The sequence below is a fragment of the Equus przewalskii genome, chromosome 13 (genome assembly GCF_037783145.1).
Source record: "Equus przewalskii isolate Varuska chromosome 13, EquPr2, whole genome shotgun sequence".
In the NCBI taxonomy this organism is placed as follows: Eukaryota; Metazoa; Chordata; class Mammalia; order Perissodactyla; family Equidae; genus Equus; species Equus przewalskii.
This window is the reverse complement of record NC_091843.1, coordinates 4,241,674-4,269,669: the sequence shown is the minus strand read 5'-3', so window position 1 is coordinate 4,269,669 and position 27,996 is coordinate 4,241,674. Positions and strand designations below refer to the sequence as shown.

Here is a 27,996-nt window from a genome sequence, read left to right as displayed (position 1 = left end):
ACTACTATGGCTCTCTTAAGCCATGGACTGAAAATCTGTGTGGGAGAAGAAAACTCTTTATATAGAATTACCAAAACACTTCAAATTGGGTTCACCAACAATCCAACATGGACTTTAAAAATTATTTTGGGAAATATGTGTTAGCTGAAAACCCTATAAACTACTACAGCTAGTCCCTAATGCAGCTATAACACTACAAAAGTAAAAGAATGTTGCTGATCAATCCTAACAAACTTTTTCAACATAGCATATTTACATTCAGGCTTTCCGCAATGGCTTTCCTCAAGAGCTCCTCTTCTTCCTCCTCCTGGCTATTCACTTCCCTAGCTTCCTGCTCACTCATTTTGAGAGCCAGAGCAAACTGTTCTTCTTCTGTCATTTCTGTAAAAGGACACAGAAAAGAGAGGGGAGGGACACCACAAACGTTGAATAAGCATGGAGGCAAGAAACAGAATTATTAAACTTTTCAAGTGAAGACACTACAGACCATTTAGTACAATTTCATAATTTTATAATTGAGGAAAGCCCCAAAAGGTAACATGTTAGCTAAGATCAGTAGCAGCAGCTACAACAAGAATCCTGGGTTAACGAGACTGTAAGCTCCCGTGAAAGCAGAGTTTTGCCTGTTTTGTTCACTGTTGTATCTCCAGTATATAAAGGAGTGCCTGGCACCTGGTAATTACTCAGTAAATATTTATTTGGTGAAGGAATAAACAGAGGAATTGACTTCCAATCCAGGGCTTTTTGCTACATATCACGCGGCTTTATGCTCAACATTTAACTGGAATAATTCTATTCTTCAGAATCCTCTGATTTACCCAGCAGAAAAGAACATCCTAGTAACCAGAAAGTGATCGTCAAACACCATTTCCCATTAAAAGCAACTGGAGTACCCTGGAGAAACAGCTGATTCCAAGTCTGGAGCACGAAATGTAGGTGAGCTAGAATAGCTGTCATATCTGTGAGCAAGGAGTCTACCAGACACTACTAGGGTCATATCAGAAGAACTTTAACAGCCAACTTAAAAAGGTTCTGACTGGCCAAAAATGGAACTGGACTATCAATAAGGATAATGAATGCAATTAATTAAAACACATTAAATATGTTCAAATCTGAGCTCATAATGATACTTTAGAAAAAAATACGACTAACTGATCACTGCTGAAGAATGTTAATCAATTACTTTGAAAACTAGTAAATAAAAAGATAGAGAATCAAATTTTTGTCCTACTCTTCCAATACAAGTTATACTACTGGGTAACCAAATAGACGAAAAGAAGTTTCTCTTTAAAGAATTATTTCAGCTCTAAATGTAAAAGAAATGATAGAATATCACCATTTTGTATAATACCTATGGAGAGGATTTTGGCAGTGTCTAACAAACTACATACATGACCCAGCAACCCCAATTCTAGCAATTTACTCTAAAGATATACTTCCAATTGAAAAAAAACAGTAAATATGAACTACATTTTTCATTGCAGCAATGTTTGAATTTGTAAAACATTGGAAATCTACTTAATAACGAACATAGGACACTGCTTGAATAAACTTTGGTATACATACATATAACTATAAAAAAGAATAGGGAAGATATATACGGATCAGGAATAGAATGATTTCAAGGATATAATATTAAGTAAAAAAAAAACAAAAATGAAGTATGAAAGAACATGTATATATGCTACCTTTTGTGTATAAAAAGAGAAATAAGAAAATATACATATACTTGTTTACTTTTGCAAAAAATGACACAAGAGGGACAAATCAAAAACTAATCCAAGTGGTTACCTACAGGTAGTTGGGAACAAAGTAGAAGGGATAAGAGAGGGAGTAACACTTCTTTGACTATATCTTTCTGTGTATTTTTGACTTACAGAATCATGTACATGCTAAATATATTTTTTAAAGTAAAATAAAATCAGTAAGGATAAAGGATCCCTAAAACTGAATCCAAACATAAAAAATGTATCCAACTGAATTTGAAATGACTCTAATAGAATGAAAACATACAAAATCTATGGGATGCACTTAATGCAATGCTTACAGGGAAATGTACAGCATTACATGATCATATTAGAAAAGAAGAAAAAGTTTAAAATCACTGATCCAAGCTTCCTACTTTAAGAAGCTAGAAAATGAGGAGTGAAATTAACCCAAAGTAAGGAGAAAGAAATACAGAGAAGAAATCAACGAAACAGAAGATGACAAACAATAGAAAAAACTTAAGCAAAAAATTGGTTCTATGAAAAAGTCAATAAAATTTATAAAGTTCTAACTAGACTGATCAAGGAAAAAGAAGAAAAAACATAAATTAACAATATCAGGAATAAAAGAGGGGATATATCACTACAGATTCTACAGTCATGAGAAGAATAATACTGTGGACAATTCTACGCCAATAAATTTGACAACTTGGATCATGCATTCTCAACAGGGGTGACACATCATTCCCAAACAGACAAAAACTAGTTCTTGGAGGTCAAATATCTTACTCTCTTTATGTATAAAACACAGATAGAGAATCAATACATAAACAGAATATATAGCATTATCTCTGGTATTAAAATTTTATGGGGACAGCAGTGATTAGGAAAAAAATGTCTAAAGGATCCTTTGGGGAACAACAATGAAAAAAGGACTGAGAGGGGCTGGCCCCGTGGCCGAGTGGTTAAGTTCACGCGCTCCGCTGAAGGCAGCCCAGTGTTTCGTTGGTTCGAATCCTGGGCGCGGACATGGCACTGCTCATCAAACCACGCTGAGGCAGCGTCCCACATGCCACAACTGGAAGGACCCACAGCAAAGAATATACAACTATGTACTGGGGGGCTTTGGGGAGAAAAAGGAAAAATAAAATCTTTAAAAAAAAAAAAGAAAAAAGGACTGAGAAACAATGAGCTGAAACAAACAAAAAAATTATTGAAAAACACAAATTATGAAAACTGATACAAGAAGAAACAAAATCTGAACAGCCTTATATCTATTACAGAAATTGAATTTGTAATTAAAAACTTTTCCATAAAGAAAACCCTGGGGACATCTGACATTCATCACTGGTGAATTCTACCAAAGAATAAAGAAAAAAGTGGGGCCAGCCTGGTGGCATAGCGGTAAAGTTCACACACTCTGCTTCAGTGGCCTAGGGTTTGCTGGTTCAGATCTCAGGTGTGGACCTACGCACTGCTTATCAAGCCATGCTGTGGCAGGCATCCCACATATAAAATAGAGGAGGATGGGAACAGTTGTTAGCTCTGGGCCAATCTTCCCCAGCAAAAAGAGGAGGATTGGCAGTGAATGTTAGCTCAGAGCTAATCTTCCTCAAAAAAAAGAAAAAAGAATAAAGTAATACCATACTAATTCAGAAAATAAGAAATCAATTCTCCCCAAATTGATTTACAGATTCAACACAATCCCAATCAAAATCCCAACAAGCATGTTTAATGGAACATAATAGAAAATTTAGAAATAGATCCACACACTGAGTTTCAATTGATTTTCAACAAGGAAGGACAGGCTTTTCAACAAATGGTGCTAGAACAATTGGATATCCATAAGGAAAAAAATGAACCCTTACCTCACACTATATACAAAACTTAACTCAAAATGGATCATATATTTAAATGTAAAGGCGAAAACTATAAAAATCCTAGAAGAAAACATAGATGAAAATCTCTGTAACCTTGGGGCAGTCAAAGATTGCTTTGATAAGACCCAGAAAGAAAAAGCCATAAAAGAAAAAAAATGGACCTAATCAAAATTTAAATCTCTTTGTTAAGAAAATAAAAAGGTAAGCCACAAAATGGGAGAACATATTCACAACACATATAAGCTGACAAAGGACTTGTATCCAGAATAAAGAATTATAATTCAATAAGAAGAAAACAAGCAATTTAATTTAAAAAATAAAGAGTAAGGGATCTGAACAGATACTTCACAAAAAAAAATATCCAAATGACTAATAAGCGTATGAAAAGATCATTAGTCATCAGGAAAATGAAAGTTAAAATGAGATACCCCTACATACCACTAGAATAGCTAAAAAGAATGACATTCCTAACAAAGTCACTAAGTCAATCAAGAAAAAGCTGATTACATCCTTTATGTTCAACTTAAAAGAATCAAAAACCACGTAATGCAAAAGAGGTAAATCTGAGTTCTTTGTAATATTCTGTTTTTCAAAACACCCTATTCCCTGAAGGCTCTGGAGAGATAAGGCTTTGCTACGTTAACTGAAGTATTCTTCAGACTCTGCCTTCTTCCCAACCATTAAAACAAGAACTTCAATTTAGTAACACAGTCTGACTCTGTTTTCTAGTACATACAGAGGAAGCTCCAGAGCGAGACTGCCTAGGTTTAAATCTTGATTTTTGCCTCTTTAGTTGTGAAATCTTGAGCAGGTTACTTATCCTCTGTACCTGGATACTGGGGCTGATCTCTAATAATCTCCTTCCCCCTTTTTATTTTGCTTCTTTTAATTGCTGTGGACATGCATGTAGAGTAAACATACTCTTGACTTTAAGGATTCTCATGTAAATGTCACCATTGTGTAATACCTGTTTTAGTTCACACATATATAAAATGGAGGTAATAATATTTAAGGCTGCTACGAGGATGAAATAATTTAAATATATATAACACTTAGAATAGTGCTTGGCACATAAGTGCCCAATAATTGTTAATTATTACTATTAATTAATAATAAAATTATGTATTGTTATTATATATTATTTAAAGAAATCCAAAACTTTAATTCAGATTACCACCTTTCTAACTTAGTCATTTTATGTATATTTTACTGACAGCATACAACCACATAACTTGACAAAGCCACCATTACATATTTACTTTAACTACAATAAGAATTAAAAGGACACTCTCATTCACTATTTACTGTCTCTTATTTTCACATATCAACCATGATCTGAGACTAAAGTCCAATAAACATCATTGTTGACTACGACACATTTTAGCTGACCTCTCTACTATGTAAGAACCCAACCATTAGAAGAAAGAGAAAAACAAACTGGAATCCCACCTGGAAGCATGCTCCTTTAAGGAAAATGTCAGCAAGTGTCAACTTTAGAATCTCCAACTGAACTGGCTGGACTCAGCTTATCAAATGATTCTGCTGAGCTAAACACAGAGTAGTACACAAGCTGTGTGAAGCTGATTATGCTGGTCATAATTTATGATGATCAACGTCTCCCACCATTCAGGTTAGCCTCCCACTGAGATGTGCAAACACGCTGTTAACAATTCAGAATACAAAACTAGACAGTACATCAGGAGAACCTATAATAATTTATGGGTACTTAAAATGGCTGAAAAGGAACATTTCATACGCACTCACGTACTACATAACAACATTTTGGTCAACAACAGACGATATATACGATGGTAGCCCAACAAGATATATATCCTAGGTGTGTAGTAGGCTATACCAGCTAGGTTTGTGGAAGTACACTCTATGATAGTCACACAATGATGGAATCACATAATGCTGCATTTCTCAGAATGTATCCCCATCATTAAGCGACACACAACTGTAACAAAAAAATAAACCAGATAAATTATTTTCCTACCCAAATCTTTCGTAAGAACTTTCTCCTCCAAAATAAATACAGCTTTGCAATTGTGGTAAAGCTGATATGCCTACATATTGCCAGTTACAGTATAAATTTATAAAACACTTTTGAAAGCATTAAGGCACTGTGTCATAACCCTTACAGATGTGCATTCTCAAACGAAGTGATCACACTTCTGGGAATTTACCCTAGGGAATCACTGAAAAGAAGGAAAGTGCGATACACAAAAAGATGTCCACTTCACTATCATCTATAACAGCACTGATTTAAATGCCTAAAAACAAAGCAATGTGTTAAGTAAGTTACGGAATTGTCAAATCAAGAGACTCAGATGTTGGTACCAAAATGCTAATCATGAAGACATACAAAAATGATAAAGTGTATAAAAGCCAAATAAAAATATATTGGGGATGACACAACCAACTTCTGGTTCCACATGTAAGGAGCTTAGAATTCTCCACTCGGTCCTAACAAGTAAAAAGCTGAACAGACTGAAAAATCAACAACTCTTCTTAGAGCCATGAGAGAGGACACAGGGCAAACTGCTACCTCCAAGATGGAGAGACAGACAGGGAAATACAAGGAGTCACGGCTTATTGGAGCAGAGATTTACAGCAGAAATTGTCACAGAAGCCAGTGCCAGGGTAAGAAAATCTAAACCGCATTTGACAAATTGCTGGAGGTTCAGTGTGTACAGTCTGAGAGTTAAAACTCCAGGGGGACTCCGTCATAAGGGGACCCCACACTTTTGTGAGTTTTATCTCCAAGAGCTCAACCAGGTTCTCAAGATAAATACAGGAGAAAATCCCTCTTGAGCATTCCACCGGGGAAGGGGAAAAGGAACTATTTTGAAATATACCAGTGCTCTGTTCTTTTTAAAAAGGCCTGCCCTGGGAGCAACCAGTTAACCAGAGCTTCAACTGATGGGGTATTATGAGAGTCTAACTGAGTTGGGAGAAAGAAAACACCAAACTACAACCTATGCTAGCCATCCTGCTCGACAAAGGGGATAGGAAAAAAACTGAAAAACACCTGTGAAGTTCACAATCCAGAGGCACAGGTTCACTAAAAGACTGAGACCTAATCACAGAATGCTTCCATTACCCCCACACTTACCTCCACATTACTAAAGGCCTATTTATAGTACATCATGCCCACCATTCAAGAAAAAATTACAAGGCATACTAATAGGCAAAAAAACACAATTGGAAGAGACAGAGTAAGCATCAGAGCCAGACACAGCAGAGATGTTGGAATTATCTGACTGGGAATTTAAAACAACTATGATTAATATGCTAAGGGCTCTAATGGATAAAGTAGAGAGCATGCAAAAACAGATGGGCAATGTAAACAGAGAAATAGATATCCTAAGAAAGAACCAAAAACAAATGCTAAAGATAAAAAACACTATAAAAGAAATGAAGAATGCCTTCAATGGGCTTATTAATAGACTGAACACAACTAAGAATCTGAGCTTACAGATACATTAACAGAACTCTTCAAAACTAAAAACTAAAGAGAACAAAGACTGAAAAAAAATATAACAGAGTATCCAAGGACTGTGGAAGAACTATAAAACAAGTAACAAACATGTAATCGGATTACCAGAAGGAAAGAAAAAAGAGAAAGGAGCAAAATAAACATGTAAAACAATAATAACTCAGAATTTCCCCAAATTAATGTCAGATTTCTAACCACAGATCCAGGAAGCTCAGAGAATAGCAAACAGAAAAAAATGCCCCCCAAAATCCCTACATCTAGGCATATGACTTTCAAGCTACAGAAAATTTAAGATAAAGAAAAAATTTTGAAAGTCAAAGGAAAAAAACACTTCACCTATAGAGAAACAAAGAATTATACCTGACTTCTCAGAAACCATGAAAGCAAGGAGAGTGACGTGAAATATTTAAAGTGTTGAGAGGAAAAAAACACCAACATAGAATTCAGCACACTGTGAAATTATTCTTCAAAAGTCAGAGTAATAAAGATTTTCTCAGACAAACAAAAACTGAGGGAATTTGCTGTCAGTAGACCTGCATTACAAGAAATGCTGCAAGAAGTTCTTTAGACAGAAGGAATATAACATAGGTCAGAAATTCAGATCCACATAAACAAAGGAAGAGTATCAAAGGAGGAATAAGTGAAGGCAAAATAAAGACTTTTATTTTTCTTATTCTTTTTTGAGGAAGATTAGCCCTGAGCTAACATCTACTGCCAATCCTCTTCTTTTTGCTGAGGAAGACTGGCCCTGAGCTAACACCCATGCCCATCTTCCTCTACTTTATATGTGGGACGCCTCCCACAGCATGGCTTCATGAGCGGTGCCATGTCCATACCTAGGATCCAAACTGGCAAACCCTGGGCCACCAAAGTGGAATGTGCAAACTTAACCGCTGTGCCACTGGGCCAGCCCCTATTTTTCGTATTCTTAATCGATCTAACAGATAATAGTCTGTTCAAAAAAACAGTAATAATAATGTACTTGATTATGTATGCTTATGTATATATCTTATTTATACATATATATGTATGCAGGAAATAAATGACAGCAATGATAAACTAATTGGAGGGAAGACTTAGCATTATTTTGTTATTATAAAGTACACATAATACCCATGAAGCAGTACAGAGTTATTTGAAAGTGGACTTGGATTAGTCGTAAAGGTATATTGCAAACTCAAGGAAAACAACTAAAAAAGTAAAATAAGAACTCTAACAAATACTAAGAAAGGAGAGAAAATATAATCATATAAAATGCTCAATTAAACCCACAAAAGGGGGGGTGGGCCACATGGCTGAGTGGTTAATTTCACATGCTCTGCTTTAGCGGCCCAGGGTTTCGCCAGTTTGGATCCTGGGCGCGGACACGGCACCGCTAATCAAGCCATGCTGAGACGGCATCCCACATGCCACAACTAGTAAGACCCACAACTAAAAATATACGACGATGTACCAGGGGGCTTTGGGGAGAAAAAGGAAAAATAAAATCTTTAAAAAAAACAAAGAAAGACCATAAAAGGGGCCAGCCCAGTGGGGTGGTAGTTAAGTTCACATGCTCTGCTTTGGAGGCCTGGGGTTCATGAGCTCGGATCCTGGGCACAGACATAGACACAGCCCATCAAGCCATGCTGTGGCAGGATCCCATATACAAAAGAGAAGAAGACTGACACAGATTTGAGCTCAGAGCCAATCTTCCTCACCAAAAGAAAATAAAACCACAAAAGGGAGGGAAAAAATGAAAGACAAAATTGGGAATGAAGAAGAGGGACAAAAAACAGAAAACAATAACAAACAAGGTACTTCTTAATCCAACTATATCAATAATCACTCTGAATGTCAATGGACTAAACACACCAATTAAAAGAGAGATTGTTGGAGTGGATCAAAAAGGAAGACCTAACTATATGTTGTCTACAAGAAACTCATTTTAAATATAAAGACAGGGGCCAGCCTGGTGGCGCAGTGGTTAAGTTCGCACATTCTGCTTCTCGGTGGCCCAGGGTTCGCCGGTTCAGATCCCACGTGTAGACATGGCACCGCTTGGTAAAAGCCATGCTGTGGTAGGCATCCCACACACAAAGTAGAGGAAGATGGGCATGGGTGTGTTAGCTCAGGGCTAATCTTCCTCAAAAATAAATAAATAAATAACACAAATATAGATAAAAAGTAAATAGAGGGGGCCGGCCCATGGCCAAGTGGTGAAGGTCACGCACTCTGCTCAGCAGCCCAGGGTTTCACCAGTTCGGATTCTGGGCGCGAACATGGCACTGCTCATGAGGCCATGCTGAGACGGCATCCCACATGCCACAACTAAAACTACACAATTATGGACCGGAGAGCTTTGGGAAGAAAGAGGAAAAATAAAATCTTAAAAAAAAAAAAAGTTAAATAGACGTAAAACATATACCACACTAACAAAAATCAAAAGAAAGCAGGAATAACCATATTAATTTCAGACAAAGCAGACTTTAAAGCAAGGAAAGTTATCAGGGATAAAGAAGGGTAATACACGATGATAAAGAGGTTACTTCTCCAAGAAGATATGACAATCCTCAATGTGTAAGTGCCTAACAACAAAGTATCACTACATGAGGCAAAAAAGGATAGAACTGCAAAGAAAAATACATGAATCTACTATCATAGTTGGAAATTTCAATACCCCTCTATCAGCAATAGACAGACCTTAGCAGGGAGAAAATCAGTAAGGATATAGTTGAACTCAAAACATCACCAAGCAACTGAATATAATGGACAGCTATAGACTACTTCAAACGATAACAACAGAATAAATATTTTTCTAAGCTCACACAGAACATTCACCAAGAATGACCACATTCTGGGCCGTAAAACACATCTTAAATTTAAAACAATAGAAATCAGGCAATGTCTGCTCTCAGACCACAAAGAAATTAAATTAGAAATCAATAAGTGAAAGATAACCAGAAAATCCCAAAATATATGGGGATTAAACAACACACTTCTACATAACACAAGTCAAAGAAGAAATTTCACGAGAAATATAGAACTATTTTTGAACTAAATGAAAATGAAAACATGACATCAAATTTGTGGGATGCAACAAAAGGAGTGGAGGGATATTTCTAGCATTGAAGGTATATATTAGAAAAGAAGAAAGATCTGAATTCAATCATCTAAGTTTTCACCTTAGGAAACTAAAAGAAGAAGAGCAAATTAAATCCAAAGACAGCAGAAGAAAAGAAATAATAAGAATTAAAACACAAATCAATGAAATTGAAGACAAGAAATCAATAGAGAAAATGAACCAAACGAAAAGCTGGTTCTTTGAAAAGATCGATAAAATTGGTAAGCTTCCAGGCTAACTAAGAAAAAAAAAGAGAGAGAGGACACAAATTACTAATATAAGAAATGAAAGAGGGACTATCACTACAGATCTCATGGGCATTAAAAGGATAAAAAAGGAATACTACGAACAACTCTATGCCAACAAATCTGATGACCTAGATAAAATAAACCAATTCCTTTAAAGACCCAATCTGCCAAAACTCACCTAAGAAAAAATACATAATCTGAATAGGTCTATACGTAAAAAAAATAGGTCTATATCTATAAAAAAAATAGAACCTATAATTAATAACCTTCCAAAACAAGAAAGCACCAGGCCCAGAAAGGTTCACTGGTGAATTCTAGCAAACATTTAAGGAAGAAGTCATACAAATTCTCTACAAGCTCTTTCAGAGGATAGAAGCAGAAGGAATACTTCCTAACTCATTCTATGAGACCACTGTTTAACACCAAAACTACACAAAAACACTACAAGAAAACTACAGACCAATATCTCTCATGAACACAGATGTAAAAATCCTCAAGAAAATATTAGCAAACCGAATTCAACAATGTGTAAAAAGAATTACACACCATCACCATGGTGTGGGATTTATCTGAGATATGCAATGCTGGTTCAACATTCAAAAATCTATTAATGTGGGGCCAGCCCTGTGGCCGAGTGGTTAAGCTCATGCACTCCGCTATGGCAGCCCAGGGTTTTGCCGGTTTGGATCCCGGCAGGGACCTAGCACTGCTCATCAAGCCATGCTGACATAGCATCCCAGAAAGTACAACCAGAATTCGCTCACAACTAGAATGTACAGCTATGTACTGGGGGACTTTGGGGAGAAGAAGAAAAAAATCAATTAATGTAACCCAACACACAAACAGTATGAAAAAGAAAAACAACATGATCATATCAAAAGATGTAGAAAAATCACTGGACAAAATCAAACACCCATTCGTGACAAAAACTCTCAGTAGGGGGCCGGCCCCATAGTGTAGTGGTTAAGTTTGCATGCTCTGCTTCAGTGACCCAGGGTTCACAGGTTTGGATCCTGGGCACGGACCTAGTAATGCTTGTCAAGCCAAGCAGTGGCAGCATCCTCCATAAAATGGAGGAAGATTGGCACAGATGTTAGCTCAGTGACAATGTTCCTCAAGCAAAAAGAGGAAGATTGGCAACAGATGTCAGCTGAGAGCCAATCTTCCTCCTCCCCTCCCCCCCAAAAAACCCCTCTCAGTAAACTAGGAATAGAGAACCTCCTCAACTTGATAAAGAATATCAACAAAAAACATACAGCTAACATCACATTTAATGGTGAGAACTCAAAGCTTTCCCACTAAGAACAGGAATAAGGCAAGGATGTCCCTTCTCACTACTCCTTTTCAAAATTGTACTAGACACAGCAGCTAATGCAATAAGACAAGAAAAGGAAATAAAAGGTATACAGATGGGAAGGAAGAAATAAAACTGTGTTTGCCAATGACATGATCATTTATGTAGAAAATCCAAAAGAACTGACAAAAATACTCCTGGAACTAATAAGCAATCATAGTAAGGTTACAGAACACAAGGTTAATATATGGAAGTCAGTCACATTCCCATATACCAGCAATGGACAAGAGTAATTTGAAATTTAAAACACAATACCATTCACATTAGCACCCCAAAAATGAAATACTTAGGGGCCAGCAGTTAAGTTCACACGTCCCACTTTAGCAGCCCAGGGTTCACTAGTTCGGATCCCAGGTGTGGACCTACACACTGCTTGTCAAGCCATGCTGTGGCAGGCATCCCACATTTAAAGTAGAGGAAGAAGAGCAAAGATGTTAGCTCAGGGCCAGTCTTCTTCAGCAAAAAGAGGAGGATTGGTGGCAGAGGTTAGCTCAGGGCTAATCTCCTCAAAAAAAAAAAACAAGAAAGAAATACTTATACTTTAGGTCTACATCTAACAAAATAATGTACAAGATCTATATGAAGAAAACTACAAAACTCTGATGAACAAAATCAAAGAACTAATTAACTGAAGAGATATTCCATGTTCATGAATAGGAAGACTCAATACTGTCAAGATGTCAGTTCTTCACAACTTGATCTGTAGATTCCATGCAATACCAATCAAAATCCAAGCAAGTTATTTTGTAAATATCAACAAACTCATTCTAAAGTTTATACAGAGAGGGCTAAAAATCCAGAATAGCCAACACAATATTGAAGGAGAAGAACAAAGCTGGAGGACTAACATTACCTGACTTTAAAACTTACTATGTAAAGCCACAATAATCAAAACAGCGTGGTATTGGTGAAAGAAAAGACAAATAGATCAATGGAACAGAATAAGGAGCCCAGAAATAGACCCTCATAAGTATAGTCACCTGATCTTTGACAAAGAAGCAAAGGCAATACAATGAAGCAAAGAGAGCCTTTTCAATGAATGTTGCTGGAACAACTAGACATCCATATCCAAAAAAATAAATCTAGACAAAAGACCTAACATCTTCCCAAAATTAACTCAATATGGATCAAGGACTTAAATGTAAAAGAAAAAGCTATAAAAGTCCTAAAAGATAACATATGAGAAAATCTAGATGATCTTCGGTATGGCAATGACTTTTTAGATACAACACCAAAGGCACAATCCATGAAAGAAGTAACTGATAACCTGGACTTTATTAAAATCAAAAATTCCTGCTCTGCAAAAGACAATGTCAAGAGAATGAGAAGACAAGCCACAGACTGGGAGAAAATATTTACAAAAGATACATCTGATAAAGGACTATTAAATATACAAAGACCTCTTAAAACTCAGCAATAAGAAATGACTCAACTAAAAAGCGGGTTAGGGGCTGGCCCCGTGGTTGAGTGGTTAAGTCCGTGAGCTCCGCTGCAGGCAGCCCAGTGTTTCGTTGGTTCGTATCCTGGGTGTGGACATGGCACTGCTCATCAAACCATGCTGAGGCAGCGTCCCACATGCCACAACCAGAAGGACCCACAACGAAGAATCCACAACTATGTACGGGGGTGCTTTGGGAAGAAGAAGGAAAAAAATAAAACCTTTAAAAAAAAAAGTGTGTTAAAGTCTTTAATAGACACCTCACCAAGAAGATATAGATAGCAAATATGAAATACGAAAAGATATTCCACATCATATGTCATCAGGGAAATGCAAATTAAAAGAACAATAAGATATCACTACATACCTATTAGAATGGCCAAATTTTGTAACTCTGACAACACCAAATGCTGGCCAGGGTATGGAGCAACTGGAACTCTCATTCATTGATGGTGTGAATACTAAAGGGTGCAGCCACTTTGGAAGACAGTTTGGTGGTTTCTTACAAAACTAAACATATTCTTACCAGACAATCCAGCAATTAATTCCTTGGTATATTTACCCCAAAGAGTTGAAAGCTCACATCTACACAAAAACCTGCACAAAGATGTTTAGAGCAGCTTCTTTTTTTTTTTGGAAGATTAGCCCTGAGCTAACTGCTGCCAATCCTCCTCTTTTTGCTGAGGAAGACTGGCCCTGAGCTAACATCCGTGCCCATCTTCCTCTACTTTATATGTGGGACGCCTATCACAGCATGGTTTGATGAGCAGTGGAATGTCCGCACCTGGGATCTGAACTGGCGAACCCCAGGCCACTGAAGTGGAACGTGTGCACTTAACCGCTGTGCCACCAGGTCAGCCCCGCAGCTTAATTCTTAATTGCCAAAACCTGGAAGCAACAACCAAAATGTCCTTCGGTAGGTGAATAGATAAATTATAAACTATGGCATATCCAGATAATGGAATATTGTTCAGTGCTGAAGCGAAATAAACTATCAAAAGCAAGAAAAAACATGAAGAAACTGTAAATGCATATTACTGTGTGAAAGAAGAAAAATTGAAAAGGCTACATACTGTATGATTCCTATTATACGACATTCTAGCAAAGGAAAAACTATGGAAACAGCAAAAAGATCAGTGGCTGCCAGAGACTGGCAGGGAGGGTCGGGGAGGGACAAATAGGCAGAGCAAGGAGGACTTTTAGGGCAGTGAAAATACTCTGTATGATACCATAATGATGGATGCATGTCATTATACAGTTGTCAAAACCCACAGAATGTACACTACCAAGAGTGAACCCTAATGTAAAACATAAAATTCTTAATAAAACAAAATTTTATATATATGTATATATACACACACACGAAGGCTGAGAATTTTCCAAAGTTAATAAAATACCCCAAATCACAGATCCAAAAAGAAAATCCAGAAAAATATATTCCATGCTCCCTCCCCAAAACTTACACCCAAACATCATATTCAAACCGGTAAAAAACAAAGTTACAGAATATACTGAAGGCAGACAGAGAAAAAAACACGTTACATACAAAAGAATAAAGATAAGAATTAAAGCCAACTTCTCATCAAAAACTCTGCAGCCGGAAGACAATAGAGTGATAATTTGGAAAATGCTAACAGAAAAAACTGTCAAACCAGAATTCTGTAACCAGGAAAAATATTTCTCAAAAATTTAGAAGATTCGGGGCTGGCCCCGTGGCCGAGTGGTTAAGTTTGCGCGCTCCTCTGCAGGCGGCCCAGTGTTTCGTTGGTTCGAATCCTGGGTGCGGACATGGCACTGCTCATCAAACCACGGTGAGGTGGCGTCCCACATGCCACTAGAAGGACCCACAACGAAGAATATACAACTATGTACTGGGGGGCTTTGGGGAGAAAAAGGAAAAAAATAAAATCTTTAAAAAAGAAAAATTTAGAAGATTCAATATACCACTTTCAGTAATAGGGAGGACTAGGCAGAACATCAACAAGGAAATCCACGTTTTAAACAACACTACACTCCAACTAGACGAAACACCTATCTACATAACATTTCATGCAACTAAACCATATAGCTACAGAACACTCCATCCAACAACAGTAGAATATACATTTTCCTCAAGTACATGGAATAGTCTCCAGGATAGACCATATAATGGTGATAAAACAAGCCTCAACAAACATAAAAGGACAAAAAACACACAAAGTATTTTTTCCAACCATAATGAGTAAAATTAGAAATAACAGAAAGAAGAACTTTGGGGAGTTGACACATACGTGGAAGTTAAACAACACACACTAAAATAGCTAATAGGTCAAAGAAGAAATCACAAGGGAAAGTAAAAAATACTCTGAGATGAATGAAAATGAAAGTATGTCTTCAAAACTTATGGGATACAGCTAAAGCAGTACTTAAAGGGAAATTTACAGCTATCTAATGCCTGTGTTAAAAAAGAAAGATCTCAAATCAATAACCTAAACTTCCACCTTAAGATACAGGGAAAAAAGAGCAAAGTAAACCTAAAGAAAGCAGAAGGAAGGAAATAATAAAGAATAGAGGAGAAATTAATAGAAAAACAAGAAAATCAATGAAATGAAAAGTCAGTGGTTTTTCTGAAAACTTCAACACAGTTGACAAACTTTGAGTTAGACTGAGCAGGGGGAAAAAAAGAGAAGACTCAAATAACTAAAAGCAGGAATGATAGTGGAGACAATACCGATGATCTTACAAAAACAAAAAGAATTATAAGGGAATATTATGAACAACTGTATGCCAATAAATGAGATAACTTAGATGGAATGGAAAAAGTGCTAGAAAGACATAAACTACCAAAATTGACTCAAGCAGAAATAGAAACTGTGAATAGAACAACACAGGTAACAGACTGAATTAGTAATCAAAAACTATCCACAAAGATAGGTCCAGGTCAGTGCCCAGACGGCTTCATTGGTAAATTCTGCAAAACAGTTAAACAAAAATTAATACCAATTCTCTTCCAAAAGCAAAAGAGGAGGGAACTCATTCCATGAGGTCAGTATTAGCCTGATACCAAATCCACACAAAGATATCACAGGAAAACTACAGACCAATATGTCTTATGACTGCAGATGCAAAAATCCTCAACATAATACTAGAAAACCAATTTCAGCAACATATAAAAAGCACCATACACTACAACAAAGTATAATTTATCCTAGGAATGCAAAGTTGATTTAACCTAAGAAAATCAATTAATACACCAAATCGAGAGAACAAAGGACAAAACCCACCTGATCATCTCAAAAGACATAGAAAAAGCATTTGAGAAAATTCAACACCCCTTTCAGGATAAAAATATTTTTAAATAATTAAAATAGTATATTTTATATGTATTTTACCACAATAAAAAAATTCTAATGAGCAAAGGATCTGAATAGACATTTCTCCAAAGAAGATATACAAATGGCCAATAAGCACATGAAAAGATGTTCAACATCAATCATTAGAGAAATGCAAATCAGAACTACACTGAGATACCACTATAAGCCCACTAAGCTGCCTATAATTTTTTAAAAGTGGAAAATAAGTGTTGACAAGGATGGGGAGGAAGTGGAACCCTCATACGATGCTGGTAGAAACATAAAATGGTGCAGCCACTTTATAAAACAGTCTGGCACTTTCTCAAACAATCAAATATTGAGTTACCATATGACCGATGAATTCCACTCCTAGGTATATATCCAAGAAAATAAAAACGTATGTCCACACAAAAATTTGTACATGAATGTTTACAGCAACGTTAGTCACAATAGCCAGAGTAGAAACAACCCAAATGTCCATCAAATAATGAATGGATAAACAATATGTGGTACATCCATATAATGGAATATTATTGGCAATAAAGGAATGAAGTACTGATACATGTCAAAACATGGATCAACCTGAAAACACTAAGCTAAGTGAAAGAAGCCAGTGACAAAAGACCCCATATTATATGACTCCATTTATATGGAATGTCTAGAATAGGCAAATCTATGGAGACAGAAAGTAAACTAGTAATTGCTTAGGGCTGGGTGGGATGAGGGCTTTGAGTGACGGTAAGCATATGGTGTTTCTTTTAGGGGGTGATGAAAATGTTCTAGAATTAGACTGTGGTGATGATTGCACAACACTGTTAATGGCTAAAAACCACTGTACACTTTAAATGAATGTACTGTATGTTGAATGATTTGCAGGGCATGTGAGTTATAACTCAACAAAGCAGTTCCCATAAAAAATGGAGAAATAGAGGCCAGCCCCATGGCACAGCGGTTAAGTTCGGCACACTCCACTTCAGCAGCCTGGGTTCGCAAGTTCAGATTCCAGGCATGGACCTACACACTGCTCATCAAGCCATGCTGTGGCAGGGTCCCACACATAAAGTGGAGAAAGATTGCCACAGATGTTAGTTCAGGGTGATGTGGGCTTGGTGAGCCCAAGAGTTGAAAGAAAGATTTCCTGGACTTTCAAGGCCTGGTAGTAGTGCTCCTTTATTCAGAGACTAGCATGGAGTAGCATGGGGATACAATCCAGTGGGCAGTGAAGAGCTGCAAACATGGCGTGAGAGTAGGGCTAAATTTATAAGGCATAGGTATGTGAGTTATCTGTTTACAAGACAAAGGAAAGATTATGTAAAAAAAAGTTCATTAAAGTGGTATTAGTGTAGGTGGGGTCTGGTTATTGGGTGGTCCTATAACTTTAGATAAGAACCAGATTGGATCAGGTCAGGACATCTTATGCTTCCTGGAGGATGATACAGATGAGTATGTAGGCCAGGACCCATTGGGCTTTTCTCCGTGGGGCATCCTTGATCCTCAAGGGCTAATCTTCCTCAGCAAAAAGAAAAAGAGAGAGAGAGAAATAAAGAATTTCTCAGAAAAACAAAAATAGAGAATTAATTGGCAACAGGTCTATACTACAAGAAGTGATAAAGGAAGCTCTTCCAGCAGAAAGAATATGATAATGGACAGAAACTATGTCCACAGAAACTATTATTTCTACGTAAAGAAATAAACAGTCCTTGAGATGGCACAAATAAAAGAAAGCATAGAATTCTTTATTTTTTATTTCCATTGCTCTAAAAGACAATTAACTATCTGAAGCAAAATAGCTTCACTGCATTGTATGTTATAAGATATGCAAAAGTAAAATGTATAGAAAATAACACAGAGGAGGGTAGAAGAGAATTGGGAGTATAATGTTACAGTCTTTACACAACATGTGAAGAAACATAACATTATTTGAAGGTGACTGTGATTAATTAAATATGTTTATTGTAAACTCTACAGCAAACACTAAACAGGTTTTTGTTGTTTGTTTTTTAAAGATTTTATTTTCCCTTTTTCTCCCAAATCCCCCCAGTACATAGTTATATATTTTTAGTTGTGAGTCCTTCTAGTTGTGGCATGTGGGATGCTGCCTCAGCATGGCTTGATGAGCGGTGCCACGCCCGCACTCAGGATTTGAACTGGGGAACCCCTGAGCTGCTGAAGCAGAGCGCGTGAACTTAACCACTCAGACACAGGGCCAGCCCCACACTAAACAGTTTTTAAAAGAGCTATAAGTAATAATTCAATAGTAGAAATAAAATGGAATCATAAAACAACACTAAAAAAAAAGGACAGGAAAAAAGAAACAAAGAAAACCAGAACAAATAAACGGCTTTCAAAATGGTAGATTTTAATCCAATCATCAGTAATTACGATTAAAAGACAGAAGTTGTCAGAATGGATAAAAAAGAATGGCACAACTAAATAAAAAACTAAAACTCCATTTGACTATAAAGACCCAGAACAACCAAGCAGACAACTATCAACAGTCTACAAATGGTGACAAAAACTTAACTATCAATTGATACAGATTATTTCATCTCAAAAACTAACTACTATCAATAACTCTAAAGACTGAAAGTAACTTGAGTACATTTAACAGATCCAACCATAGTGACAACCATCTCTAGATATAACACGATATAAACAAAGAGCTGTTTGTGGTTAATTTTACAAGACTCAGAATTATACTTTAAACCAACAAAGTTCAAATTAACAGTGAAAAAAGCCTTGTTTATCTTCAATCAACTGCTGTAATAATTTCAACTAGCTATTGTACTTTCTGAAAAATTCACTGAAATACTTGAACATCTCACATCACGTTAAAATGCAAAAAATAATAATTATTAAATAACTTCACAATTAAGTAACAAAGTGAGAAGAGAAAGCAAAAGCTCCAACAAATGGAATTTCCTAAGTGAAAAGACCAGTAAGTGTCTTTTGTTATTCATAACAATCCTCTTTCAACCACACCTGTGTTTAAGTTAATGAGTTTACTTTTGGAAAGGCCCTAAGGATGGGGGGCTGACTGCCAGGGGAACCAACCTTGTGATTAAAGGGTTGGAACTTTCAGTCCCAACCCCCAACCTCCAGAGGGAAGAGAGAAGGGCTGGCTGGAGGTCCAATTAATCACCAATGGAAAATGATTTAATCAATCATGCCTGGATAATGACACCTCCATAAAAATCCCTAAACTACAGGGTTTAGAAAGCTTACACTTGGTGAACTTGTGGAGGTACCGGAAGGGTGACACACCTAGAGAGCATGGAAGCTCTCAACCTCTTCCCCCACATCTTGCCTTATGCATCTCTTCCATCTGGGTGTTCCTGAGTTAGATCCTTTATAATATAAACAAGTCACCTACTAAGTAAACTGTTTCCCTGAGTCCTCTGAGCCATTTTAGCAAATTAACTGAACTTGAGGCAAGGGTCATAGAAACCTCTGATTTACAGCCAATCAGTGAGAAGCACAGGTAACAACCTGGACTTACAACTGGCATCTAAAATGATGGTAGTCCTGTGGGACTGCGGGATCTGACACTATCTGCAGGTAGTGTTAGGGTTAAGCTAAATTGTAGGACACCCAGTCAGTGTCTGCTAAAGAACTGGAGAACTGCTTGGTGTGGAGAAAAAACCCCTACACATCTGATGACCGTAGTGAAGGACTGAGAGTAAAGGAGACACAAAGAAGAGTTTTTCCGTTATAATTTTAATGACAAAAATAGTAATAAGTACCATTATTTGAGCCACCAAGTGACTCTCTAAGTGTTATTATCTGCATTTTATTGAGGAAACAGATAGGCTGAAAGCATTAATCTGCCTAAGGTTCACACAGTAAGGGCTGAAACAAGGACTAAGATTCAAGTGTGCCTAACTCTGAAGGTCACATTTTTACTTTCAACATTCTGTCTCTAATAAGTTAATTATATAAGCTGTAGGTAATTGCAACTCCTAAAAATTTTGATGGAAACCAGAATAACAGGAAGCACACACACCCTTCTTCAGAGAAATCTCTTCCTAATGAAGAAACTAGTGTCAATTCTATAACCGTTGCAATTTATAAAACCATTCTTAACACAAAAACGAAAACATACGTGCAATTTTTCTTTTAGCCAGACACTTAGCTCTATTTGACTGTTTTGTCTTCATTTTCTGCAGTCCATTCTCCTCCTTTGGTTCCTGTTGCAAAACAAGAAATATGATCAGAATTGCTACTGTTAAAAGTAATATTCTTTCTACCTCCTCTACAGCTAACAGCAGCTACTGAGCCTCTGAAGAATCAGTGGCTGTTTAAATCTTCACAGAAAACATCAAAAAAAGATTTTTTAGGAAGGTGACTTCAGCGTCACGGTGGAGTGAGCTCGCCCAGGACTCTCTTCCCTCCAAATTACAACCAAAAGGAGCAACCGCATTCCAACAAAAAAATCCTAATAGCACAGTAATCGTCAGAGACCCACAGCAGCAAAATGGTGGAGAGGCTGGAGCCCCCCTCAGAGGAGCTGGAAGAGGGTAAGAGAGAACTTTTCTCCCTCCCCTAAAGACTGGGATCGCAGCTGCGGGGGTGGGGCCGCACGTCCAGGGTATCCTCCAGGACTCCCACAGGCTACTGCAGCAGAAACCCTCTAATGGAGGAAAGCTTTCGCAAAGGGGGACCCCATCAAGCCAAGGCCCCAGGAAACCAGAGAGTGAGAGCTAATTAGAATCGAGGTCTGCATGCAAGAGAAAGTGTCCCTCCTCCCCCAACCCACGCTGTGTGCCACCATAACGGCTGAAGGTGGAGGGCTCAGAACCTGCTGGCTTCCACCCCATCTAGTGACGACAGGCTGTAACTGCAATCGAATAACAGCATTAGGCACAAAAACCACTCCTCTACCATCCAGCAATGTATAAAAGCTCCAGACCAGAAGGAAAACAATAAAAACACAGAAGTATGTCCTGAAGACTTGGAAATAGGTAAACTAAGTGAGAATGAATTCAGAATAGCTATCATCAAAAAACTCAATGAGGTAAAGGGAAATATAGAGAAACATGTCAATGAGTTCTAGAGTTACTTCACAAAAGAGACTGAAACTATAAACAAGAATCAATCAGAAATACCAGAGATAAAAAATACAATGGATAAGATAAAACAGAATATGGATTCCCTGAATGCCCATGTAGACACCAGAGAGGAGCAAATTAGCATAATCGAGGATAGACAGATTAAATGGCTCCAGACAGCGGAAGAAAGAGAACTAAGGATGAAAAAACTGAGGAAAATCTCTGAAAAATAGCCAACTCAATGAGAAAATGCAACTTAAGAATCATCGGTATTCCTGAGGGAGTGGCAAAGGAAAATGGAGCATAAAGTGTGCTGAAAGAAATAATAGCAGAGAACTTCCCAAATCTACAGATTGAGAGAAATGTGTGTGGAGGAAGCTTTCAGATCTCCTGGATTTGTGCATGTAAAAAGAACTACTGCAAGGCATATAGTAGTAAAAATGGCAAAAATGAATGACAAAGAAAGAATACTTAGGGCAGGAAGGCAGAAGAAAATAACCTACAAAAGAACCTCTATCAGACTTTCAGCAGATTTCTCTACAGAAACCTAACAAGTTACGAGACATTCCAATGACATATTCAAAGCTTTGAAGGATAAAAATCTTCAGCCAAGAATACTCTATCCAGCAAAAATATCCTTCAGATATGAGGGAGAAATTAAATCTTTTGCAGACAAACAAAAGCTAAGGGACTTAGTAGCCACAAGACACCCCCTGCAAGAAATCCTCAAGGCTCTCATACCTGAAAAAAGAAAAAAGGGAGAAAGGGGTCATAAAACACAGACTAGGGAGACAAATAGATAGAACCAGAATAGGATAGCAAATATTCAACTATAGCATTAGGATAAAGGTAAGGAAATCACCAAAGCAAAGACAATCTTATCACTCTAACCACAGACTCACAACACAAGTTGGAATAAGAGATGGAAATAATAATTTAGGAGGGGAGGAGGAAAGGGACTGAATCAGTGTAGACTAAGGAAGTAAGAGGCCACCAGAAAATGGACTATGTTATGCACAAGATTCTGAATACAAACTTCAAGGTAGCCACTAAACTTAAAAACAGAACAGAGACACAAAACACAAATAAGGAAAAAGCTAAGAAACCCAGCATAAGAAACTGCATAAGTCAATGGGTAGGCTAAAACACACAGGACGAGAAACAAATGAAATGCGGAAAAACCAGAAAACGAGCAACAGAATGACAGCATTAAGCCCGCATGCATTAATAATCACCCTCAACGTAAACGGACTGAACTCTCCAATAAAAAGACACAGAGTGGCAAGACAGATTAAAGAACAAGATCCAACAATTTGTTGCCTCCAGGAAACACACCTCAGCTCCAAGGACAAACACAGGCTCAGAGTGAAGGGGTACAAGACGATACTCCAAGCCAATAGCAAACAAAAGAAAGCAGGTGTCGCAATACTTATATCAAACAAAACAGATTTCAAGATAAGGCAGGTAAAGAGAGACATAGAGGGCCAATATATAATGATCAAAGGGATACTTCATCAAGAAGAAATAACACCTATAAATATCTATGCACCCAACACAGGAGCACCAAAGTTCATAAAGCAACTGTAAACAAACCTAAAAGAAGATATCAAAAATAACACAGTAATAGTAGGGGACCTCAACACCCCACTCACATCAATGGACAGATCATCCAGACAGAAAATCAACACGGAAACAGTGGAGCTAAACGAAAAGGTAAAACAGCTGGACTAAATAGACATATAGAACACTCCATCCAAAAACAGGAGAATACACACTCTTCTCAAGCGCACATGGAACATTCTCAAGGATAGACCATATGTTGGGAAACAAGGCAAGCCTCTACAAATCTAAAAAAATTGAAATAATAACAAGCATCTTCTCTGATCATAATGCTATAAAGCTAGAAATTAATTACAAGAAAAAAGCTGAGAAAGGCACAAAGATGTGGAGACCAAACAATATGCTATTGCACAAGCAATAGCTCATTGAAGAAATTAAAGAAGAAATCAAAAAATATCAGGAGACAAACGAAAATGATAACATGCTATACCAACTCATATGGGATACAACAAAAGCTGTATTAAGAGGGAAATTCATCACAATACAGGCACATCTTAACAAACAACAAAAATCGCCAATAAGCAATCTTAAACTACACCTAACTGAATCAGAGAAAGAAGAACAAACAAAGCCCAAAGTCAGCAGGAGAGAAATAATAAAAATCAGAGCAGAAGTAAATGCTACTGAAACAAAAAAGGCAGTAGAAAGGATCAATGAAACCAAGAGCTGGTTCTTTGAGAAGATAAATAAAACTAACAAACCCCTAGCCAGACTTACAAAGAAAAAAGGGAGAAAGCTCAAATAAACAAAATCAGAAATGAAGGGGGAGAAATAACAACAGACTCTGCAGAAACACAACGGATTATAAGAGAATACTACGAAAAACTATATGCCAGCAGAATGGATAACCTACAGGAAATTGATAAATTCTTGGACTCCTACAATCTCCCAAAGCTCACTCAAGAAGCAGACAATTTGAACAGACCAATCACAAGAAAAGAGATTGCAACAGCCATCAAAAACATCCCAAAGAATAAAACCCCAGGACCAGACGGCTTTCCTGGGGAATTCTACCAAACTTTCAGAGAGGATTTAATACCTATCCTTTTCAAGCTATTCCAACAAATTAGGGAGGATGGAGCACTTCCTAACTCATTCTACAAGGCCAACATCACGCTGATAGCAAAACCTGACAAGGACACCACGAAAAAGGAGAACTACAGGCCAATATTGCTGATGAACATAGATGCAAAAATTCTCAACAAAATTTTGGCAACCCGAATACAGCAATTCATCAAAAGGATCGTACATCATGATCAAGCGGGATTCATACCAGGGACACAGGGATGGTTCAACATCTGCAAATCAATCAACGTGATATACCACATCAACAAACTGAGGAATAAAAACCACATGATCATCTCAGTAGATGCAGAGAAAGCATCTGACAAGATCCAACAGCCATTTATGATAAAAACTCTCAACAAAATGGGGATAAAAGGGAACTACCTCAACATAATAATAAAGGCCATATATGACAAACTCACAGCCAATATCATACTCAATGGGCAAAAACTGAGTGCCATCCCCGAGAACAGGAACGAGACAAGGATGCCCTCTATCACCACTCTTACTTAACACAGTACTGGAGGTCCTGGCCAGAGCAATCAGGCAAGAAAAAGGAATAAAAGGAATCCAAATAGGGAGGGAAGAAGTGAAACTCTCGCTGTTTGCAGACGACATGATGTTATATATAGAAAACCCCAAAGAATCCATTGGAAAACTTTTAGAAGTAATCAACAACTACAGCAAAGTTGCAGGGTATAAAATCAATTTACATAAATCAGTAGCATTTCTATACTCTAATAATGAACTAACAGAAAAAGAACTCAAGAACACAATACCATTCACAATTGCAACAAAAAGAATACCTCGGAGTGAACTTAACTGAGGAAGTGAAAGACCTATACAACGTAAACTACAAGGCTTTTCTGAAAGAAATGGATGACGACATAGAGATGGAAAGACATTCCATGTACATCGATTGGAAGAATAAACATAGTTAAAATGTCCATTCTACCTAAAGCAATCTACAGATTCAACGCCATCCCCATCAGAATCCCAATGACATTCTTTACAGAAATAGAACAAAGAATCCTAAAATTCATATGGGGCAACAAAAGACCCCGAATTGCTAAAGCAATCCTGAGAAAAAAGAACAAAGCTGCAGGCATCACAATCCCTGACTTCAAAACATACTACAAAGCTACAGTAATCAAAACAGCATGGTACTGGGTACAAAAACAGGTGCACAGATCAATGGAAGAGAATTGAAAGCCCAGAAATAAAACCACACATCTATGGACAGCTAGTCTTCAACAAAGGAGCTGAGGGCATAAAATGGAGAACAGAAAGTCTTTTCAACAAATGGTGCTGGGAAAACTGGAAAGCCACATGTAAGAGAATGAAAATTGACTGTTCTTTTTCACCATTCACCAAAATAAACTCAAAATCGATCAAAGACCTAAAGCTGAGACCTGAAACCATAAGGCTTCTCGAAGAAAATGTAGGCAGTACTCTCTTTGACTTCAATATTAAAAGGATGTTTTCAGACACCATGTCTTCTCAGACAAGGGAAACAATAGAAAGAATAAACAAATGGGACTTCATCAGACTAAAGAGCTTCTTCAAGCCAAAGGAAAACAGGATTGAAACAAAAAGACAACCCACTAACTGGGAAAAAATATTTGCAAGTCATACATCCGACAAAGGCTTAATATCCATAATATATAAAGAACTCACACAACTCAACAACAAAAAATCAAACAACCCGATCAAAAAATGGGCAGGAGACATGAACAGACATTTCTCCAAAGATATACAGATGGCCAATAGGCACATGAAAAGATGTTCATCATTGCTGTGCATCAGGGAAATGCAAATCAAGACTATACTAAGATATCACCTAACACCCATTAGAATGACAAAAATAACTAAAACAGATAGTAATAAATGCTGGAGCAGTTGTGGAGAAAAAGGAACCCTCATAGACTGCCGGTGGGAATGCAAACTGGTGCAGCCACTATGGAAAACAGTATGGAGATTCCTCAAAAAATTAAAAATAAAACTACCATACGATCCAGCAATCCCACTACTGGGTATCTATTCAAAGAGCTTGAAGTCAGCAATTCCCAAAGTCCCATGCACCGCAATGTTCACTGCAGCATCATTTACAATAGCCAAGACATGGAAGCAACCTAAGTGCCCATCAACTGATGACTGGATAAAGAAGATGTGGTATATATATATACAGTGGAATACTACTCAGCCATAAAAAAGAACAAAATCGTCCCATTTGCAACAACATGGATGGAACTTGAGGGAATTATGTTAAGTGAAATAAGCCAGATAAAGAAGGACAATCTCTGTATGACTCCACTCACACGAGGAATTTAAAAATGTAGACAAAGAGAACAGATTAGTGGCTACCAGGGGAAAGGTGAGGTGGGGGGTGGGCACAAAGGGTGAAGGGGTGCACCTCCAACACAAGTGACAAACAACAATGTACAATTGAAATTTCACAAGATTGTAACCTATCATTAACTCAATAAAAATTTTTTTTTTTAAAGATTCTTTACAAAACAAAAAGGAAAATATGTAGATCTGGAACCAACAAAAATAAAAATTTATAATATACTGACATTATTATCTGTCACATACATGCTCATGCAAAAACTGGCCCATCTGCAAAATACCAGTAAGCATGCACCCAAGTTCAGAGAATGCTTCGTTCAAGGTTTAAAAATCAATAATAATGTTTAAACTCAGCGCACACTCATTTATTTAAAATGAGTACTTAAAAAAGCAATAGAACAACTGGGGAAAAGTATGTAATATATTTATCAGATAGAGGGCTAAGTTTCCCTTTATACAAAGAGCTCTTACATTCACTAAAAAGACCACTATTTAGTCTCCCCCTAAAGACAAAGGACATAAGACACTTTACAGAAAAACATACATATGGGGCTCATAAGTATATGAAAAGGTGCTCAATTTGACTTTGGAAACGCAAATCAAAACAATTACATAGATACTTTTTTTAACTTATATTAATAGTAAAAATGAAAATGTTTTATGTAACACTTAATGTTGGGAAATAAGTACATCTTATACCATGGGATAAAATGGATGCAATATGTTTAGAGGGCAAAATTGACAATAACCTCTAAAATCATAAATATACACACTCTTTGTCCAGAAATATACTTCTAGCAATTTATTCTACAGATACACTCACACATAATCACAAAGACGTGTGCACAATAATGTTCAGAGTAGAATGTTTTGTCATTGTAAAAGGCTGTAAACAACCTCAATCAATGTTACTGAAAGTATGATCTACAGATGGGTGACAATCAACACACTGCTTGTGACTGGTCTGTAACAAAATAAGTACAGAAACTAAGAATAAGCGTTTATAAACTTTTACAGCAATCTGACATTGCTACATCATCAATGCACATGATAAGTGGATTTCCATGGTGGAAGATGCAGACTACTTATCTGCAGAATGACCAGTTTATAATATGCGATATTTTAAGCATAGCCATTAAAATCTAAGGTATTAAATATCTGAGAAATGTAGACATTATTTTATAACATTATTTTAACTATCATTTTAATTTTTAATCAAGCCTATTTTGAATGTAGCAGCAGTGAAACAACTGATGATCCAAGTGATTGTGAAGAAATGAAGAACAAAAGTTTCATTCTAGTTTTACTTAGAAGTTTGATCCTTCACACACTGAGTTTGGTTTTATATTTTTAC

The 27,996-nt window shown here is 37.0% G+C and overlaps 1 protein-coding gene across 9 annotated transcripts in view; it reads right to left on the bottom strand.

The window, feature by feature from the left end:
- UIMC1 (ubiquitin interaction motif containing 1) overlaps positions 1-27,996 on the bottom strand; it is a 141,784-nt gene that overhangs the window by 50,987 nt on the left and 62,801 nt on the right. For all 9 annotated transcript variants that reach the window (XM_070570279.1, XM_070570278.1, XM_070570280.1 and 6 more), the window contains 2 exons: positions 20,663-20,747; positions 257-381 (listed from right to left, as the gene is read on the bottom strand). In XM_070570279.1, the coding sequence (XP_070426380.1) occupies positions 257-381; positions 20,663-20,747 (210 nt within the window). The remainder of the gene's footprint in view (positions 1-256; positions 382-20,662; positions 20,748-27,996) is intronic.